Raw genomic sequence first — 23,078 nt, 5'->3', positions numbered from 1 at the left:
CGTCTCGTCTCGTCTACTGTTACTGTCCTGTGCTGCGTGTTACCAGAAAAAGGTATTAGGGATAGGAAGGGAAAGACTATGGAAGTTCATTTGTTGATCGTGATTGAGTGTAAGTTCTTTCTGGGAAATGCGCCTAGACTGATGCAATGCAACATGTTGCAGATGTCAGATCTGAGAAAAAGTTCGTGAGGTACTGCCAGATAAACAATTTTATTAGAAAAATATCTCTTTCGACAACGAGACGTCAAACCCATTCAGTTCTGATTGGTGCATTCAATCTTGAGTTGAGAGGATTTTAAGATACCTTATTAAACGAGTTGGATACCCAAATTGAAATAGTTGGAAAAAAATAAAACCAACTTTCAGTTGGTCACAAAAAGTAAACAAATATTTAGATTGCGAGGTCCATAATTATTGTATAATTATATTTCCAACGGAAAATTTTAATAATTCACTGGAAAAAACGTACAAAATTTAAATCGATAGTCATGTTCCTTCAAATTCAATCAGCTGTTTAGTCAGATGCCAACATGTACCAGATATTTTTGGATACCTTTGAATTTCTTTTTTGACATCACAGCTGTTTTGGATCAGCTGTTCATTTACACGCAAAACACTAACAAAAAGGTATTTAGATACCCTATCGATCTGAGTGAGATTGAACGCAAATTTTGTTTTCTCAAATCGATATTCAAATATGTTTGACATATTTGGAAACTATTTCCATTTGAACAGTTTTTGATGAAGCTTGCACATTTTTAAATATGAATACATATATCGTATCACAATTTCAAATATATTCGAGTTGGATTAATATTTACTGATTGAACTCTTTTCTGATTGGAACCATGAGTTTGAGGTTAGAGCCGATCATTGAAAGGAAAATTGATCTGGTCATGCAAAGAAAATGGAACGCTTTCAGTGGAAAGATTATGTTCTGAAATTGGTAATCAACAATCCAGTTGTTCATTGAAAACGATTTTATTAATGAAACATTAAAAATGAACTAAAATCAATGTCTAATTAAATAGAGTATATTTTTTCACTAATCTTATTCTACAACTCATTGCCTCTATTTAAATACCAACAATTTGAACTTTTCTAATCGCTTTTAAATCTTGAAACAAAATTTTCAATAATGAAAACCAAGGATAACCCAATCATTGGATTTTTTGGATTGACAGGTTGGTTATAGCTATCATTGAAAATGTATGTTATTGGACACATATTTTCTGATTGGAATCTAGCATTTAGGGGTCAGAGATATGTACATATGTATTTATTTCTCAATGAAATAAATCTGAAAAATGTGTTGAATGTATATACATACATGTATATGCATACATACGCAAATTATGTACTGATCGATGGGCAATCAAAGTTTTATTGCACAGTTATTTTTCGCTTTAAATGTATTTTACTATTTTAAAGACAGAAGTTAATTTCCCTCAACTTTAGGATATACATGGATCAGCTGACTCTTTTATGTCCAAAAGTGAAACAAATAATTCCATTGATTTGTGTTACAATTTCACACGACTCCAATTAAAGATTTCTGTCAGAAAAAACGTATTCGGTGGCATTACAATAAGAATTTTTGTTCAATGATCGCTATAAACTACATGTCAAAACAATTCCAACGATTGGTATTAATGATGGGAACCAATGATAGCTGAACTGAGCACTATAGACTTATATGAGAATCCGCGCATGCAGTTACCAATCTGTCGGCCATTCGAGCAACTTTTTAGTTTGTGTTTTGACACAAATTAGACGATCACCTCGAACCAATTCCTTAGTTTCTGTCACAAGGAATTATAGGTTACTGCGCGGACATTCAATCATCGTTGAATAATTTTCTGTAAGTGCAAGAGAGAGACAAATTTAGTCAAGGTGAATAAATGGTTCCTCTGTATTTGTTTATATCGTTGATTACTTTCGGAGTTGCTTATGTGAACCATGCTTGGGCAACTAACGATCGAACTATTTAGTTTAGAAAAAGTTGTATTTGCGTGCCTAGCCTTAAAGTGTAATTGCGCATTTATTTTTCTCTAAAATTGGATTTTTCTATTTTCCGGACGGAAATTCATTTTCCTAAACAGCTGATACTTTTATGTTCAAAAGTGAAACAAATCGTTCCACTAATTTGTGTTCCAATTTCACACAATTCCAAAGACAGATTTCTGTCAGTAAAAATTTGTCGGTGACTTTCAATCAGGATAAAAATTTCAATGATATTTTTAATGATAGCTATAAGCGACCTGTCAAAAAAATTTCAATGTTTGTTTTCAATGATGAAAATCAATGATGGCTATAACTTGCGCCTTATGGTTTGAGTTGATCATTGAATAGATTGCAGGTAGAAACACAAAGAAAATGGAACACTTTCAAAGGAATGATTATGTTCCCAAATGTGAAATCAACAATCCAGCTGTTCATTGAAAACGATTTCATCATTGGGAAATAAAAGCTACCTGTTTGATAATTTAACAGATTGTAAATTTGCATCTCTGGGTCTTCGGTGCAAAATGGAACTCAGTCCATTTTTTGTGAACACGAATGGCAACGTTGCAGTAAATATCTTAAGGTTTTCTGATTGATTTGTATTGTTGTATTGTATTGTTGTTTATTTCATTTAATTTTCAAATCATGGTTTCATATTAAATGGAAAACAAAGTTTTGAATAATACAAATTTGAGTTATCTAAACTTTTAGATTTTGCCTCAACCGAAAGGCTAATTTTTGACAGGTCATCCATTAAATAAAAGAACATTACTTACCCTTAATCACCTCATGTGAATTTGAACTAAACAATGCTTATAACTGAATCAAGTGAATAATTTAAAGATAAATTCGGATTAAATAATTTTATGTACACTTTTTATATGGTAGAAATGTCATATTTGACATTTAATTTAATCGGTATGCGAATTGCGTTAAAACGCTGGTTAAATTTTTTCGTTTGGTTAAATTTGTATACTAAAGTATAAAAATAATTTTGACACTAGTGTTTTAAATTGGAAGTTTCTCAAAGAAAAGAAAAGATTGTCAAATTTTCTTTCTTGAATTATTGGAAAAGTCAAGTATTTAAACATAAATGACGGTATACCTGTCAATTTTAAGAAATCCACCAGAAAGTCTATGGCTACAGCCATCTAACAAAGATTTGATATTTAAACAAATAAATTATACTGCCTCTATTAGATTTTCAACTTCAAAATTATAATACAAATTGATTGTTTTATTTGTATTGAATTTGTTCACAGCTGTGCAATTTTTTCGTAATGATTGGGGAAATTATCGATGCGAAGAAAAAGTATGTAAGATTACGAAGTTTTAACATAATATATTGTTTAACTAGATTTATAAATTCTAAAAATCAATTTTTAGACTAATTTTTTTATCTTGAAGCAATTTAAACCAAACAAATCTTATTTAACGCAGTTCGCATAATCAGAAAGCTAAATCTTATTAAATTTTTATTCTTAGTCAAATTTAAGTAAAAGTAGAAAATGTAACCAATTGCGTTTAGCTCAATTTAGACTTAGGCTAATAATGGCCAAGACTTGCCACTTCGCAAATCAACTACGAAAAATTACTTGAATATCAAAATTATCTTTATTGTTGAAGTATTTCGATTGCTGAATTGGATATGCATGAACTTACCTGATTTTGTAATTAGGACTTTTCGGTGAAATACTTTATTCTGTTATGAATTCCAATTTAAAAGTGTGAGAATTAACAATGGTTTTATTTTATTTACTGACTACTAACTGCACGGCAGAGACAAACTTCTTTAAGCTTCGGCTTAAAGGCCTGCTTCGGGGTTGTTTTGAATGACACTTCCGATATGACATTTCTAAAATGGCACTTCTGGCATTAACAGCTGTGATTTTTTCTCAAAGTACAAAACAAAAAAAAATATGTATCAAAACGGTGCACTACAGCGATAATTGGATCTCAGGCTAGGTTGCCTTGAGATCGCCATTTCTACAAAAAAATATGAGTTTTGAAATTTAAAAAAATAAATTTATCGCGGAAGTAGCTTACACAGCCAATAGGAATCCCTCCAAAAGCAAATGTGTATTGTCTGTTGACTTTTTTACATATGTTGAGCTGTCAGACAAAGCAAATGTTCAGCAAGAGCTTCCGTTTGGAGTCACATTACGTTCTTTTCCTTACGATTGTCAAATGAAACGTGAGGTCGAAAATCCAATGTGATATCATGCATTGATTTCCTATGGCTGAACTCGTAAACGTCAGGTGAAACCGAAGCTGAAGCGTGTTTGTGTTTCAGCCATTAAGGGCTCACCGAATCTAGAGAGTGGTTAAATTTTAAGAGTAAATTACACAAATTATTTAGGAAATTATTGTCTTTGCTTTATATTATTATAATATTGGTATGGTTCAATTATTTATGGAAATTTCTGAAGACGCTGAAATGACAAATTGACATCGCCACTAAGAGATTACACGGCCATTAAATTTGTCGGGCAAAATATCTATTGTTTCATTAACTGCTCGGCAAGTGGCATCGTTTTGTTGAAACCACATATAGTCCATATCTGTGTGTTCCAATTCGGGCCCTAAGTTTGTTATCATACTACGATAGTGAACACCATTCACAGTTACTGCCTGGCATTGACATAATTGGAAGATAAAAGCGTGATGTCAGTGGAGCGTTTTTGAGCATTGCGACGGAAGCGAAGAAGATGGGTTTAGTGGTCAATGAGGGCAAGGCCAAGTATATGCTGTAATCAAAAAAGGACGACGTCTTGGACAAAACGTCACTATGGACAGCTATAACTTTGAGGTAGTTAAGGACTTTGTCTACCTAGGCACCGCTATTAATGCAGACAACGACACCAGCGCTGAAATCAAACGAAGAATAACTCTTGGAAATCGCTGCTTATTTGGACTTAGAAGGCAATTGAGAAGTAAAGTCCTCTCTCGAGCATGTAAAATCACCATCTATAAGACACTCATCATCCCGGTTCTCATTTATGGCGCTGAGGCCTGTCAAAGAAAGATGAGAGCGTCTTAGGATGCTTCGAGAGAAAAATTCTTCGGGTGATTTTTGGTCCCGTACGCATAGATGAAGAATGGAGGAGAAGATATAACGACGAACTTTACGGGCTGTACCTACAGCGACACTGACCTAGTTAGCAGAATTAAAGTCCAACGGCTTAGATGGCTAGGTCATGTAGAGCGGATGGACATCAACGCTCCAGCCCGGAAGGTCTTCGAATCCAATCCCGAGGGACGGTGCAGTAGAGAAAGACCGCGACTCAGGTGGCGCACCCAGGTGGGAGAGGACCTCAACCAACTTGGCGTACGAAACTGGAGACAGCTGGCTAGGGACCGAGCTGTCTGTAGACGCTTGTTGGTTGAGGCCTAGGTCCGCCCCGGACTGTAGCGCCACCTTAAGTAAGTAAGTTAGTAATATACTTAGAGGTGAAAATGTGCCTCATCACTGAAGATGATTTTCTACGAAAATTGATCACCCACTGTTGCTGTTTCTGACTATTTGAGGTGGACAGATCTTCAGCCACACTAGCGCGAACAGTTTTCACATATTGTACAGACCCGGTTCGTTCTAATTTGTGCACAATTTTCCGATTGTACGCACATTTGGACGATAAAATTGACCAACAAAAAAACACGAAGGGCCCGCTTTGCATTTTGATTTGAACGTCAATTTTCATAATTTGCCTGAATAACTTTAAAGCGTTGGTCGATTGTGTATCTTTATATGGTTCGAATTGAGTTAGTCAAAATTGAGAAATGTCAAATGAGATGCAGAAAAAAAACTTGACGTTTAGGTGTGGTTCGCATTCTACATCGGCCCTTAGAATCTAACCACCCTTTATCAACGACAAACAGTGACGTTTAAACATTTTGTCACTCTATAAAACCATCAAGAGGGATCGAGATAATGAGCTGTCATAATGAGACGAATACGGTGTTTAAGTTGGATTGTTTTTGACGTTTCATCATTTTATCTAGCTCCCGTTTTTTTTTTAACAATCAGGTGAGAACGATATACAATTGGCCAATATAATATTTCGAAGATCTCAGAGATTTGCGTATTCTCATTTATATGAACAAAAATTCCAATACACTTTTTTTCACTTTCACTGTGATAAATCTGAGAACAGAATTTGTATGATTCGACTTTTCAGGATCTCTATCGCATAATTTAAACACGAAGAAAAGTAATTTTGATTACTAGGTTAGTAAATTGTGATTATATTTCATTCTACTGCTCTTACCACATCAGACAGAAACGAGATTCAATGGGCAGGTTCAGACAACATAAGAGACTTGATTTGCAGTCGACTTCATTCTTTAAACGTACATTTTAACCAAGGCAGCTGGCTAGTATTTCAAGTGACATAAATTTTAAACTTGGAACTTTACTTCACTAACCTATACCTTCAGTTCATCGTTCAAAAATTAACAAAAACATCTATTGCCTACAAAACACTCCTCAGGCAAGTTACAAATCCTTCACGACTTGCATTTTGTATTGTTAAGAAATATTTCTACTTTCTTTTCCAATTTTACAAGGATCTCTTTACACAAAACGTTAAATGTAATCGTGCAAAAAATAAATAAATCATAAAGTATTAAAGTTCAGCTTCCAGTTGAATGAAAAAAAAAACATGATCAATTGTCATTTTGACATACATACATAACTTGACTTGACTTGATAGTTAGGGAGATTTTTGACTAACTTTCCAGTCAACAATTAAGTTAAAACAATTAAATTATTGAAAGGCAATTTTTGTGCAGCTGGCCAATCAGATGCTAGAAATGTACCTTACTTTCTAGTCCCTTATGTCGTCTGAACCTGCCCAATGATGAGACATCAAAGTGTGCTACTGAGTCAAAATGGGTGCAATTATAACACATTGAATAGCTTAACATGTTAAATCTGGGTCTTGATTATGAGGTTCTTGGCGGATCGTACTCAATTTGAACCTTCAAATTCGACTCGTATCGTATTTCCTTATAAACGATTTGACACTTTTGGTTTGACTTTTTCTTCCTATATTCGTGGAGTTTTAAAGCTTGCCGCTACTATGAGATTTCTTGCTGAGGGATCGTACCAAAAAGGAGTTGGACAAGATGTACTGCTTGGAATGGCACAACCAACAGTATCAAACGTTTTATCTGAAACTCTTAAAATTCTTGAGAGAAAGTTGTGCCCAAAAATGATAAATTTTAAAATTAATGAACAGGAAAAGCTAGAAGCAAAAACAGCGAATTTCAACACAGTTCACTCCAAGTGTCGAAACGTAATTGAACGATGTTTTGGCCTGCTGAATTAAGGTTTAGATGCCTTTTGCAATCTTGACAGTTGCATTATTGTCCGGAGAAGGCTGCACGCATTGTAAATGTATGTGCTATGTTGCACAATGTGTGTATAAAGTTTAATACCCCGTTGGATGAAGAATTTCAATCACAAGTCATGGATGATGTCTCAGACTTAGTTTCCACATCTGAAGCAAATAATTATTCCAATATTTCAAAACAAATAAGAAATCGAATAAAAGATAGCTTGTAAATAAAGTAAAAGTATTTGTTTATTAATAAAAAAAAATCACATTCGATGTTTTAAAGTATGTAGGTATCCTAATTAAAAATAAAATAAAAATAAAAACGCAATTCAATTGCTAAAAAAAAACAATAACCATCAGATTGTTGGCTCAGATCCCTTTGCAGTCTCTCAAGTTCTCTTTTTTTAATTTCCAATTCTATAAGTCGTATTTTTTTGTTTTCAACAGCCTCTTCCTTTAATATTTCGATTTTTCTCTTTCTTAAAACAAAAATTTCTTCGTTTATTTTCCTTTCTTTTCTTAGCTCATCGGCTATTTTCCTCAGCTCTTTAGTTTGATTTTACAAGTGTTCATTGTGGTTCAGTTGTAGTTCCAGCATTTTGGTTTGGTATTGTTCCTGCTGCGACACTTGTTTTTCTAGCAATTTCTTGGCTGTTGTTGCAGATGTTTTTGAAAAAGGTTGTGAAATTGGTGTCGAAGGCACGAATGTTTCACAATTCCGAGATTGCTTGAGGTTCTGAGATTCGGAGTATTGTTGGTTGTTCATCACCTTTGACATTTTGACTAGAAATGCTTCGATTAGGACTTGAATCCTCATTGGAGTGATATGCACTCGTGTCCATTTGTTCGGGACGATTTTCCTCCTGGCACCCATATGAAGACAAATTTATCCCAGTCTCACATGCCTTCAAATCAAGAAGCTTTATTATGTCTTCTTCAAGGGGAGAAAACGCGTGTTGAGTATTTGGCCCACCACCTGTTCCACGGATGCATTTGGTGTTGTGACGAATTTTTGTTCTTATGTTGTATTTGAAATCCTTCCAAACCTAAAAAAAATCATAGCATGATAGGGTTAAAAGAAAAAATGTATGCATACTTTCTTCCAGCTTTCAACATTTTTTCGAGGGGGTCCTAGGCTATTTAAAACTTTTGAAATATTGTCCCACAGTTCATTTGTTTTAGCCCGATATTCAGGACCGACGAGTGCTCCCGTTGCAATGCCCTTATTTTTTTTCATAAACTCGACGAGAGCCAAAAATTGATGTCGATTTGTTTGCTTCTTTTTATCGTTCCTTGAATGAATTTTAAAATTTTATATTTTACTGTGGATAAATTATAAGAAAATTAAAATAAAGCTAACTCACATTTTTAAATTAAAATAAAGAAATAATCCACGAAATCGAAGACTAAATAATAATAAACACTTTTACGCCTGTGAATCCGCCAAAAAAAGCTATCTTTTCAACTCGCCAACAAACATTATGACATTTTAAACTCGCCTTCGAATTCGTTAATTGTTCGAATTCAAAACGAAGAAGGCGAAAGCGAAAGCAATAATTGAAAAATGGCAAACTCGCTAGCAAAACGATCCGCTGCGAACCTCATAATCAGGCCCCTGGTTTTTGCGGCTTGCAGACCAAAGTTATAGTTAATACTGAAGTGGTAGAGATTCAATTCTTTATTGCTTTACTGAACGATAAACTAATATTTAGAAAACCTGTCAAATTAACGGTTATTTTAAAAACATCCAATTTAATTTCCCAAAGGACCAAATACAAAATATTAAAACTCAAATTTGTTTTCAATTTTTTCTCATTAATAATGATAAGATATATTTCATTTTTTTCTCAAACATTTAACTTTACTTAAAAATAAAATAAATTTATTAAAACAAAAAAAAAAAACATATTACAAAAAGAGAAAATAGTTTATAGGAATTAAAATTTAAAAAAAAAAAACATAATTTTGTTCCTTTTTTTAATTGAAATATAGTAAGATAGTATAGATACCAACAAAATATTTATGTTTATGTTTTATGTTTATAAAAAACAAATAGAATAGTTTTACAATAAAAAATAGTAGGATAATTTATATAAATATTTAGTTATTTCCTTACCAGAAAGAAAGATTTACTTTTTGTTTGTTGTATTTAAATAAATTGTGAAACAAAGTTTTTCATTACTTTTTCTTCCTCCTCTTCAATCTGTTTGTTATATGATGCATATAGAAAACAGAATACAAATTAAAAAAAAGAAAGAATTTTTCCATATTTTTTTTTTATTAACAATAGAGATAAAAATTATAATAATAATAATAATATAAAAGAGGAATAAGATTAACTAATCATACAATATTTAACAAATTTCATTAATTTCTTTTTGACTAAAATTAAAGGCATATAAATGTTTTGTTTCAATTTTTTAGTATTTTTCAAGAGTGTACAAAAACATAATTACATAAATAAAAACTAGCGAAACAACTAAAAACTTTATAACTGAAAAAATCAACATAATTAGATTTTAATTTCGTTTAAATTTAATTTAGAAAAAAAAAATATTTATATTCAAAAATATATTTAAAAAAAAAAAAAACAATAAAACAAAAACAAGATTTGATTGGATTTTCTTCATTCACTTCATTATTTTGTTGTTTGTTTTGTTTTTTGTTTTGTTTAATCTTTGTTGGTTTTCTTTCGTTTCTTAAGTGTTTACTTTTTTTATCGTTTATGTATAATTTATGTATAATATAAAATTGTATAATAGAATAATCATTTATATGTATATATAGATATATACTTTTTGTTTTACTTAATTTAACAACTTTCTGTTTCTTGTTTTATTTTATTAATTTACTTTTATTTTTAGTTTTGCTATAAGTTTTTGTTGTTTATGTTTTCATCTTTTGTTTGTTCTCTTAGTACCTTAAGTTTAATATTGTTGTAGTATTAAAATATTTTTTGTTTTGTTTTTAATTTTATTTGTAATTTTTGTGTTTAAGTTATTTTCTATTGTTTGTTTTACTTATAATTTATGTTTATATATAATAATTTTTGTTTTTGTTGTTATAATATTTACAAAATAGTTTCATATGGTTATTTTTGTTCTTGTTTTTTTGTTTATGTTTTGTTGATTTTCAGTAATTTTTGTTTTATATTTTTTTGTAAATTTTAAAAATTCACTTTGATTAAAATAAATATTGTTTTGGGTTCTTGTTTGTGTTTATTTTTGTTTTTAATATTTTGTATTATGTTAACAATGGTACGTTATGAGGAATGGGGAAGGAATATTGAACTTTATTGTTTGATAGCAAAACATTTTGTTCTTGTAATTTAGTAGGCTTTGTTGTTGCCAATTTAGTAAAAAATTTTGTAAGTACAATAACGAATAAATGAAAACCAAAAAACCTACAGCATAATAATCTAGAAATGTATTCTTTGTATTTTTTTTTCTTTTTGAGATATCAGTCTATGATTTGCGAAAACGAAGAAAAGCCTAGTGAAATTTTACATATTTTTGACTTTTTTGTGATGGAAGAATGAGAAGTAAATGCAATTTATAGTTTTGTTTGGAAGAATCCAGCAATGCATATGTAGCTTTTTTGTTGTTGTTAAGTAAAACACTATTTTGAAGAACTGATAGAAAGTTCTACAGAACTTGGTGATTTTTAAGGTCTGGCAAATAGGGTGACGAACAATTAAAATAAAAGGTTATTTTAATAATTAATAGGAAGGCATGTGTACAACAAAGAAATTAATTTGAAGTTTCTAAAATAAAGATTTATTTCGTGCCTGTGATTTAATAAATAAATTATATAAACACATATGTACTCTTATTCGACGGGTCTTTTTATTACAAAAATCTGTATTCAAAGTATACGACAAATTTAAACTTTATCATAGTCGTTAATAAAAAAATCAAAGAAAAAACAAGGTCCAGTAAATAATTCCTTATTATTAATTTCTTATCCACTTAAATATTATGAGAAAACAAGACACAATAGCATTGCGATTGAGTCTTGTTTCACGAATTTAGTAATCGACATGAATAATTGACAATTTTTTAAATATAAATTCTATTCATGCAACAAACATTAACCCCGAAATGAAGGTGTTAAATATCCGCAACTAAGGGATTTTAACTAAAGGAATTAAATAAATACATTTTTAATAATGTTCAATTGAGAATTGGTATCACCAATACTTAGTTCGTGCATTAAACAACTGAAATTGATAAACTTCGAATGTAGCTACACATTAATGTTGCCCTAAATGTTTGTTTTATTTTGGATGGTTTTGAAAATAATATCAATCCGAACTGAACAGAACTGCGTACATAGTTTTGATTTGTTCATGGGTACCAAGTTTCAATTGTATTTATGAAAAACTAATCCATTACCATGAAAGATTACATTTTTAAACTTCACAACTTTTTAATCAATTTAAATTTGAAAATTTGGATACAATTAATATTGTCATTAATGCAAATAGTATCAGGAATTGTATTGGAAATTATTGTGTAATTTCAAAAATAAAACATGCAAAAGAAGATATACAAAATTATATTTGATTTTTTGTCATCTAATTGATGCATACAAGAATTGATGTGTTGATATATTAAAAAGTTGTTATACCACGAAAGATACTCTTTGATTTAATGTTTTTAGTATTAAGTGAAGTATAATTTTAAAATAAATCAAATACTGAAACTATTACCTAATTACCAACCTTTCTTTATTTACAAAAAAAAACGTTTGGGAAATGCCAAATGATCGGTGTAGTAAGGTAGCTTTGTAAAAATCTCTCTATCTTCGTAATAAAAAAGGAAAAAGAAGCTTAGGCTGATTACACAAAAGAAGTAAGCAAAGTTTAGTTGTAGGTAAAAATGAACTCCATAATAGATGGAAAAGGTTTTCTTTAATTGATGCATCGTAAAGAACTGAATTTGAAGTCTTAATAATTTAAATTGATTCATACATTTTGTACGAAAGACATTCAAATAATTGTTTTGAAGCGAGGAAACTGCAACGATATGAATTAGTTGAAAGTTTTGTTTTAAAGCTCACACCATTCTAAATAAGGCTTTAATCAAATAAATTAGAAAGTAAATAAACGCGTTTCCATACGTTTCATGCATGGTTAGTGTACATTTTCAGTGACCATATTTTCTATGTTTGTTCTGACAAAAAGATCAAGTTTCAATCACAATTTTAATTTATTGGTAAACTTTATTCAATTTAATTTATGATATCCCAGAGAATGAAGTTATCGCTAAGAATGACTTTTTTACTAATGGACACGAACATTAAATATGTATTAGCGTCATTACAAATAGTAAATTGAACGTTCGATTCAGCGCGAACAAATTTTGAAATTAGCTAATTTCTGGATTCTCAAATTGTAGGTTAAATTCAAAGGGCAAATGTTTGGCATAGAATATGTTTTTCTATTTGAACGTCAAAGTTTACCATCCTTAATTTTACACAAACGTTTGCTTTAATGTTCAAATGGCCTAAAATTAACTTTAACAATAAAAACTGAATATTGAAGGGAACTAACTTTTTACTTAAGGCCAAAACAATGAATCTACTGTTGAAAACGCAATCTTTAAAAACAGTCCTTAAGTAACGTAATACAAGACTTTAGTACACAACTATTGGCTAAAATTGCTCAGACATATCCAAAAGATCTTCCCATTTATCAGAATTCCCTACTTCCAGGAGCCCATGTACATACATATATCACACATGCATATCTTATGTAAGAAGACTGCTAAAGACTTTTGACAACATCACATGTAACTAATTCCCGGTCTTTTTGATCAAATTGACACAATTTTTTAATAAAATTGATTTAAACACAAAAAAAGGTAGATAAACATGAAAAAACAAAAAAGACTGTATATTAGTTTTAAAAAGGAAATATTTTATCTATTTTGAGTTTTTTTCTTTTGATTTATGTTCTTAGTTAGTTTTGCGTTTTTTTTAAAATATAAAAATAAAAAACAAAAAGAAATCCTTTCGATTTTCTATTTTTTCAAAGTTATATGTACACCGTTTAAGCTAACAATAAGTATATACTCATATATATGTTTATTATGTAAAAAAAAATTCCTTGCTCTCTCCCCCAAATGCCCTCATTAAAGCGCACTTTATTTTGACTTCTTTGTTTTTTAAATAGTTAATTCTATTTTGTTTTTAGTTCTAATATAATATTGCCAGAGTTTATTTCTATTTTTTGTTGTTGCTTTTGTTTTTGTTTTATTAAATGTGTATGCTTCTTTTATGTTTTTGATGAAATTAATAAATTGTATTATTTTTGTTTGTGATTTTTGTTTGTTGTTCAAATTATGTTCTTGTTTAATTTTATTTAGAAATTGTTTTATTTTTTGGTTTCTTTTTGTTTCTCATCTACACCATCATTGTGTGTTGTTTCTTTTCCCTTCACATTTTCATCTAATTATTTTGTTTGTTTTAGTTTTATTTAAATCCTAAACTTAATCAATAAGTACTGAGTTTTACAATTACAATAATATACAATTTTTGTATACGCATTAGTAACGTACGTATATAAAAAATTAATAACTATAGACTAAACAATAATTAATAATAATCAAAAATTGTTTACATCCGCATTGAAGCATTCAATACAAAACAAAAGGAAAATATTAACTATACAAAAATGTTGTTTGTATTTTTGTTTGTTTTATCTTACTTTCCCTAAAAGTGTGTGTGTATGTGTCTGTTGTATATATATTACTAAATAATTAATAATTTTGTTTGATTTTGATTTAAATTAATAAGTAATTTATTTTATTATCTTAAATAGTTTTTTTTTTTAATATTTTCTTTTTCTTTAATTTGATTTTATTTTTCCGTATCGTTGGATAAAATTTTGTAATTATTTTGTTTGTTTTTCTGGTTGTTTTCTTAATCGTTTTAACAATAGAGCTATACACAATAATGAATAATTATAATTAATTAATAATAATATATTTTACCCACTAAATGATTTTCTTTTGTTTTGTTTTCTTAGTTGTTTTTTGTGTTGTTTCTTATTTTGTTTGTTTTAATATTTAGCTACTTAAAATAAAAACTAAAATTGTGATTAAAGTTTTTTTGTTTTTTTTTAAAGATTTGTGAAAACATTTAGTTTTTTTTTGTTTCTTCTTTTATTTAAATAATCAATTTTTTATACATATTTTAACTGAACTTGACTTCTGTGTTCATCAGTTCAGTTTGTTTTTAATTTATTTATATTAAAATTATAGTACATCGAACAAAAAACACATTAAAACTATTTTTCTTTTTCATTAAAAAAATTCTTTTTTTTAAACATAAACAATAAGATTTATATAAATATATTTCTATACAATTTTATTTAAAAAAAAAACTTATTTTTTAAATATTTTATATATATTTATAGAAAATCGAATCATTTATTTTTATCAACAATATATAATTCTGATGATGATGTTGGTGGATTGTGAAACTAAAAACTACAGCTAAACTAATTTTATAGTATTATTAAATTTTGTTTTTTGTTTTCTTTTGATGTAACTCTTAATTATATTTGACGGGTTCAACCTTCATCTCTTTAAGTTTTTTCAGTCCAGCTTGGACGTACTTAAAAACGTCATAAATTGTGCTGTGTAAAGTTAAGGGACCATAATCGTGGTCGAGAGCAATAAAGAAATCTGGAAAAAAGAGTAACAAATTGATTTAGTTTTCGATTATCATATAATTTATTATTGGAATATTTTTAATCGTTATTGTAAATTATAATTAAATTAAAACATTTACAATCATTGTTTATGTAAGAAAAGGTCGCGAGATCACTCTTGACAAATAACTTTAGTACTTAAAAATGGGGACATCAAGAAACATGGTCGTTGCGAGTACCAGATTCCCGAGTAAAGATATCCACAGACATCGCTTCGTGGATTCTCTAGTAATAAAATTGACTAAACGTTCATAGAACGTCTATTACACTCATAATCAAGCTTGATGACGATACGAACGTATCCTGGTTTCAATATCAACTTGGATTACAGGCGTGATAGTAGGTATGGTGCATTTGCATTTCCTGATTAGGTTTTTACCAACATGAGTTTACAGAACGAAACAAATCAACGGGGTAGAAGAAATTAATCTGTGCATTAGAAATATATCGTGATTGATGTCCGTCCGCTAGAGGCGCGGAACACACAAAGCTTCACAAAGCCACAAGGAGAGAAAGGAGCTTAACGGTAAGTTTATTGAAGAAATGGAGGCCCCATCACATGTAGTTGGTCCATTGAGATGAGGCGTTGATTCTTATAGCTGTACTCGCTGCCTCTTGTATGCTGAAGATGTCGAAGGGTGTTATATGGAGGAGAGTGTCTAACGCTGCTGAGGGTGTGGTTCTCAATGCCCCGCTTATGCAGAGACATGCAGTGCGTTCAACTCTGCTGAATTTGTCGTAGTATGTGTCTTTCTCCAGTTCAGTCCACCATACTGCAACCCCGTCATAAGTACCTATTGGTCGGATGACCGATATAGCCAAAAGGTTTTGCGAGGTTGAAAACCCCATATGCTTCCTATGGCCTTCTTGCAAAGGAAAAGAGCTACTGTAGCTTTCTTAACTCTTTCCTGAATATTAGGTTTCCAACTTAATTTTTCATCCAATATTAGACCAAGATATTTGACTTCATTGGTAAAAATTAGTGGTACACCTTTTATTGAAGGAGGTTTAATTACTGGGACCTTGTATTTCCGTTTAAAAGGACAAGGTTTCCTTTTTGAGGATTAATACCAAGTACCCGTGGCATGATGGTTAGTGCGTTGGACTGTCATGCCAGAGGTTTTAAGTTCGATCCCTGCCTATGCCATCTAAAGTCTATCCATCTAATCGAAACCTACCAACTGTCCGCTGATGCAGGTTGACCATGGAGAATTCGCTCTGCTCTCTGGTCCAACAACTTAATCGTGCTTAGCCCAAGACTTCGGTGTCAAAAAAAGGCATTAGACAAAGTGATGCACTATCATGTAATTTCTTTAACATCATTCTTTAAAGAATAGTGCAAAGCACCCGCGTCAACACTAGAGAAAATATCTTTCGAAACGTTCATATGCTGATGACATTGACATAGTCGGAAAAACTCAGTGTGATGTCAATAGGGATTTTGTGATTATTGAGGCAGAGGCACCAAAAATGAGTTAAGTGTCTAATGAGGGTAAAACAAACATCATCACCTACAACACTGACGACGTTACCATCGACAGACGTAACTTTGAGGTAGTTGAGGACTTTGTTCACCAAGGCTCCGCTTTAAATGCAGAAAACAAGCGCAGCGATTAAATTTCTTGGGCTTACACAGCAATTGGGTAGTAAAGCCCTTTCTCGAGCAACTAAAGTGGTTTTATTTAAGTCTTACCAACGAGAAATTAAATTAATGAAAATTTAATTAAACCTCATACTCAGACAAAAACTAAATTAATTATTTTTGTATCATAAAAACATTTCCCTGACAACATTACCCGCCCACAGGAATGGCCCTAATACCCAACAGACTGTTGAGCCACCTAATTTATTTATTTATAAGAAAACACTTACCAGTATGATTTCCTTTTTTAACTAACATATCTGCCTGGTCCCATAAATCATGACAGCTTATGAAATAGTTAAAAAATTGTGTTTGCTTTTGAAGAGCGATATGCACATTCAATGGTACCATTTGAGCTGGTGGTGTATTAGACCCAGAACCCTATTAAAAATATTTTAAAGTATAATCTCTAATTTTTTTTTATTTTGTTTTTAATTTATTTACCTGTGAGCACACTGAATTTGTAGGTGATATTGATGATGGTGTATTACCATTAACAATTTCCGTACTACCTTTGGCAAAGAAATCATTGCTTATTTTAAGAACTTCAACACAATCGATACGTTTCATTTTATAAAGCTTTAGCGAGATCAAAGATTGGCATCGAAGGCTAAATTTTGTGGAAGAAAATAAATAACAACAAATTAATTAACACTTTGAAAAAAAGGAAAAAAGAGAAAGCAATCTTCTTACCTTAATATTGCAACTTTATTATGGTTGTCAGCTTGGCCATTAGGCGCAGTTTGCTGACTTCGAATTTTAGTCGAAATAAATCTGAAAAAAAAATATTTAAAATTAAGTTCAAGTCATATTTTAATTTTTAAAAATTTCCCAATGCACTTTTTACAAATTCTAAAGACCCTTTTATTAACCCAGTTCTAAGTCGATAGAGAAATTGTTAAAACAAATTGGCATAAATATTCAGACTTGCAAGCATTTGGTTCCTGCAAATAAACATCTGCACCCACTCTGGTACACAAGCGCGAGTGGGACACAAGGACAAAGTCAGTCCAAGTAAGGAGAAAGGTTGAAAAAATAGACAAGAGTTTATTCTTGTCTATTCAACTATTTTTCTTTTGTGAATGAAAATGAAATGGAAATAACCAATTGCAAAGTGCCCACGCTGAATATCAATATTTGTTTTAAGAGCTACAAGAAAATCCTTTTAGGTTTAAATAATATTTTTAAATGTCCATGGAAACGATGAATACATGCAATCGCGGCACTGGACACTACACTCCATCTGAAACCTTAAGATTAACTCAACAAACAAACAGCTGCAAGCTCTGCCCTTCGTCTCAGCGCTTAATCACAGTGGATTAATAACAGCATTGGCCACTCCGTAATTCTTAATTCTTTAGAAACAATTCCAAGACTCACAGATTACACCATCACTCAACTACAGTTAGATAGAAACTTAGAGATTTCTATACCTTTTCTCTCTGTGAGGATTGGACATTCGTGGAAGACGAGTGAAACCATTTCTATACAGATGGATCAAAAACGATTAAAATTAAGACTCTCATTCCGCATTTCCAATCAATGTAGCGTGTTCCAGGCAGAACTTTTAGCGATTAAAGAGGTGTTGTCCTGACTTAAGGAAAACGTCATTTTAACATCTGGTATCTGCATTTTCTCACATAGACAGTACGACTGCCAATAAATCTTTGCACTCTGTCTATAATCTATAATAGCCCATAACTGTCTATTATCTCTAGTCGAGATGGCACAAAAGTTTAACATTTACCATTGCTTGGCGCCGAGCTATAGAAAAATTCCAGAAAATCCATTATAACAAGTTAGCCCAACGCTGGCATACCAATAAGAGTAATCTTTTGGTAAAACAAGACGCTTATAAAGGAAACCAACATCAGATGTTATAACATCACCACCTGTCAAATCACGAAAAATATCTGGCCTGTCCTAGATTTAAAGCGCTTAAGGTGTATCGATATCTTTAAGCAGATTCCATATAATTGTTATAATTTGTGTCATAACCGGAACCTGCCTAATAGAAAAGCACACCACGAAACTAGGCTTATTCTCAAACGACTTTTGCAGATGTTGTATGGAAGAGAAAGAGGAAACAGTTCTTCACCTCGTCTGTACATATGCCCTGATCTAGGCCAAAAACGTAAGACCTACCTAAAAGATCTCAAACACTCTAACAAAATATTAAGTCTTTCACGTTTCATAAGTGAACCCAATTGGTTTAATTGAGCTTAAAAACAAGCCTTAAGATTCAAGTGGTATCCATCACAAACAGCCAAATCATTCTAACCTAAAGCTCTCTTATTTTACTTTTACTCTTGATCAATCTCAGCATCACTCTCTCGATAATGGGCAGTTTGGATCGTTCCTATTTGTATCTCGATATAAGGTCCAGACTCAGAGGTAAATCGTTAGCACTATTTTCTATACAATCATTACTGACTGGAGCTGATAACTTTATAATGATTAGGAGTAGGCTTTAATCCATCTGTCTGAAGATATGTTTGTTCAGTATGCCACAGAAAGCGACCATCTGGACTTTACCAACTACTGGGGTCTCCGTTTCCTAAATATCGCATATAAGATCTTCTCTGTCTTAAATCAATCATTAACAACCTGAGAGGCCTGCATTGGTGTCTTTCCAACAGTACAGAAAGTCCACTTACAACCAAATATTCGAATTGCAAAAAAAAGGCGCAAGAACTTTAAATCGGCATCTTGAACTTATTTCAAGTAAGCGTGCGACCGCATTTATCGACGTCTTTTGTTTTTTTGTGGCATCCCTCGACCGTTTGTACAGTGACAATTGAGAAAGCACTGGATAGGTCGAACAAAAATTAAACGATGCCATATCATGGGATTTCTCTAAAATGGTTCTAGAAAGAATTATTAACTGATACGGACACTTCAAAAGTAGAAGAAAAATCTTTCCAAAGTCCGTTCCATTACCCTCATATTCTGATAATATTGGCAAATGATAAGAAGAAAATGCAAAAGAAAGATTACTATTGTAGCGGTTTTACAAGTATTAATGAGGAGCCGAAGAACATGGGTGAAATTCTAAAGGAAGCCAAGACAAAGTATATGATTGTCATCAAAATAGGACATCCAATATCAATGCCTTTGACAGTACTTTAACACAGACGGATATAACAACGTTGAGGTAGTACAAGTGCTCCTTTTTATCAATGCAGAAACCTTGCCAAAAACTGTTTCAATGGGTTTAAAAACCAATCCTAAAGATCCTTTATAATTATACTAAATGTGGCCCTGCTATAAGGTACAGATTCTGTATGGTTGATGATTTTATAGTCTCGTTTGTAATGGGGAACATTCAAAAACGAGCCATGCAGACTGAATAGCGGCATCGAACTTGTCAAATAGTTAGAATCTCAGTATTAAAAGAGGCGACGCACGTAGCAAAGGACGACCGTGGGAAGTTAAGCGACTTTAATCAGTCAAGGGACTAACACCAGGTTAGCCGAACAAAACAAAACGTCAAATGCTTAGTTAACGACGTAACCTCATATATCTCAATATTAAAAGCAAACCCATTTTCTCATTCTTCTGCCTCCGATGATCTCTATTCGGATATGTTAAATATAAAATCGGCATTTCAATGTTATGAAAGTAAAAAACATTACGACGTATTCAAGAAGGTGAAAGTTTCAAAAACGACAACCTATGCATATCTTTAAACTCAAAACCACCACTTAAGAATATTTTTTCGGAGCTGCTCTAAGAACAACAACTTTAATCATAATTATTTTGAATGTTTTTCATTGCATTCATAAACGAGAGTAAGTTTCCATCATAAAGCAATCGAAAGAGTCAAATAAAGTTGATGGAAACATTTTACAGCAGTAAAATACTTAGACAAATCGGATAAAACACCAAAAAACAACGAATGAGAACATTGGTTTTTAGATGAACCTCATTTCGTAGAAGTTTGTTGTCCCTAAATTAAAAATTCTTGTTTTAAATACAAATTACAAACAACTTAATGTATATTTCCTTAGTTCGTACTCACTTAATTAAGGCTAACGTATCCTTGTACATGGTCCAGGCAGCCTTCTCTGTACGTTTATCCTGTTCCATTTCGGCACCAGAAAGGAGAAAGTATAACGCCGCTTCAAGATACAGCGTAACCTGATCAAATGAATTGGTTTCCCTGTCAGCGGCATGTTTTCTCCGAACAGCTTCTTCAAGAAGTGTTGCATCACTAAAGAGTAAACAAAATTGGAAAAATTTAATAAAATCAAAACACTTCGCAGCACAAATAAAATTCAAAGAAACAAAAATTCCTTACCAATGACCTTCACCCATGACATCGTCATTTCGTTCGAAGTACGAACGATAAACTCGGACAGTACCTCCCGTCGTTGGTTGTTGGGGCGGTTGTAATGGCGGGACATTTGTGTTATTTTGGAGAGGTGGAAATAGGACAGGTGGAGGGGCCACTGTTGTTGTCGTCGTCTTTGGTGACGTTACTGTTGGTTGTAGTAGTAATTGTTGTTGTAAGGGAGGTAAGCTGTATGGGGGTACAACAGAAGCAGCCGGTGGCTTTTCTGTTAACCGGTCGTGATTTGTTGGCGGAAGTTGTTCAAGCATATCCTTCTAAAAAATACAAACACATTAGAAATATATGTTTGTTTGTTTTCATTTTATTGCATTACCTGCGTTGCTATATCTTTATCCTTCTTTCGTTTCTTATCCTTAAAGGGACTAGAACTAGAACTGGAACTACGTTTCCTGCGTGGTTTACTGGCGCCAGAGATATAATCATCTTTGCTACTGCAATTGCTCAATGAGGAAGGCGATATCGGTCGTTGTTTCTCTTCCATTGTCAAAGCCGAATTGGTTGAAGCTGTAATTAATGCATCATCAGCACCATTTCCAGAATTTACAACGTTTCCATTGCCAGGCTTAAATTCATTTTTGATTAGTTGCTCCTGCTTGACACCGGCAAGCTTTAGATTGTACTTTGCATTGTACTCGTCCTGCTCGTACTTGATGTTCTCGTGTTTGATGTCACCAGCAGTTGTTGTGGTTGTCGACGACGTCGTTGGAGGAACTCGCCCCACAACATAACCATTGTTTGGATGATGCAGGTGCTTTTCTGAGGAGTAGTCACTAGGCTTGGGAGGTGTTTCGCCACCGCCACCGCCACCGCGATCTACAGATCCATCGACAATTGGCTTGGTCAGATTTACATTCTCATTAGTCTCAAATAGCCCGCCATTTGTTGTGGTGGTGGTACTTTTTGATCCCGATAGAATTGGTGCAGTTGACGTCGCTGTTACTGCTACTGAACCCAGAAGAGCTGTCGGCGTCGAGGAACCACTTCGTGGTGTTGTCTTTTGTCGATTGCTGGCGGCCAGGTCGGCTGCCAGTATAGCATCACCAGCTACTGGGCTGCTGATGGGAGGACTCAGTCCATACAGTCGGTAGGGGTTTTTCTTCCAGTCGGGATTCTGGCGCGGCAATCGAGACAAATCAATTTTGCATATGAGTGTGTGATGTGGAATTACTGGCGGCCCGTAAACAACACCCGGGGCTGGAGATAAATGCGGCGAGGGGATGTTGGCGAGTTGCGTTGTAGGCGTGGGAGTGCGTGTGGGAGTTCGGTTTGGTGTTCGAGTTGGCGTCCGTGTTGGAGTTGCGATTCTTGTGCTCATCTTCCTTTCCACCGAACTGCGATCGGGTGTCTTGGCGGCCAGAATCCCCGCCACTCCAGTCGGTGTCATCGCCTGAGTGGGAGTCATAATTCTGGGTGACTTTAAACGCGGCTGTTGATCAACCAACTGCGATGTTGGTATTGTATTGCTATTGTTACTATGATTAGAATTATTATTTATTAATAAAGAATTAGAATTATTAAGAATATGACTATTAATGTTGCTGCTGCTGTTGTTGTTGTTGTTGTTGCTTCCGTTATTATTATTATTTGTGTTGTAGTTTAGAATTGATTGCTGCTGTATAAGGTTTTCAGTACTATTACTAATATTACTTTTAAAGGCTATTGGTGATAAGAGTTTCTCATGATGATGAGTTGTGGTTGTGGTTGTTGGTGTAACTGCTGCTGCAGCTGCTATTGGTGTTGCTGTGGCATTTGGTGTTGTTGCTGTATGCAACTGTGGTTGTTGTTGTTGATGTTGGAGTTGCTGCTGCTGTTGGTGATGATGAAGCTGTTGTTCCTTGGCTTGATTTTGTAATTCTTCCGATTGATCAACAATTAGGACTTGTCCCTTGTTTTTGGCTCCGCCATCTCTTAAATTGAAGAGTTTTCTTAAGGTATCACTTTTGTTTTTATCACTTTTTGTTTTATCACGGATTTTCTGAAATTAAATTGACATTTTAAAACAATTATTAAACATTATTATTA

General features: G+C 32.6%; 1 protein-coding gene across 4 annotated transcripts in view; it reads right to left on the bottom strand.

The window, feature by feature from the left end:
- Window positions 1-10,915: 10,915 nt before the first annotated feature.
- The window catches only part of LOC129953933 (AF4/FMR2 family member lilli), a 190,832-nt gene continuing 178,669 nt past the window's right edge, over window positions 10,916-23,078 (bottom strand). For all 4 annotated transcript variants that reach the window (XM_056067476.1, XM_056067478.1, XM_056067475.1 and 1 more), the window contains 7 exons: window positions 21,370-23,031; window positions 21,003-21,310; window positions 20,724-20,915; window positions 17,396-17,476; window positions 17,147-17,312; window positions 16,933-17,083; window positions 10,916-15,034 (listed from right to left, as the gene is read on the bottom strand). In XM_056067476.1, the coding sequence (XP_055923451.1) occupies window positions 14,901-15,034; window positions 16,933-17,083; window positions 17,147-17,312; window positions 17,396-17,476; window positions 20,724-20,915; window positions 21,003-21,310; window positions 21,370-23,031 (2,694 nt within the window). In that variant the 3' untranslated portion in view covers window positions 10,916-14,900. The remainder of the gene's footprint in view (window positions 15,035-16,932; window positions 17,084-17,146; window positions 17,313-17,395; window positions 17,477-20,723; window positions 20,916-21,002; window positions 21,311-21,369; window positions 23,032-23,078) is intronic.

The sequence above is a fragment of the Eupeodes corollae genome, chromosome 1, assembly GCF_945859685.1.
Source record: "Eupeodes corollae chromosome 1, idEupCoro1.1, whole genome shotgun sequence".
NCBI classification, from domain to species: domain Eukaryota; kingdom Metazoa; phylum Arthropoda; class Insecta; order Diptera; family Syrphidae; genus Eupeodes; species Eupeodes corollae.
This window is presented reverse-complemented; position numbering and strand designations above follow the sequence as displayed.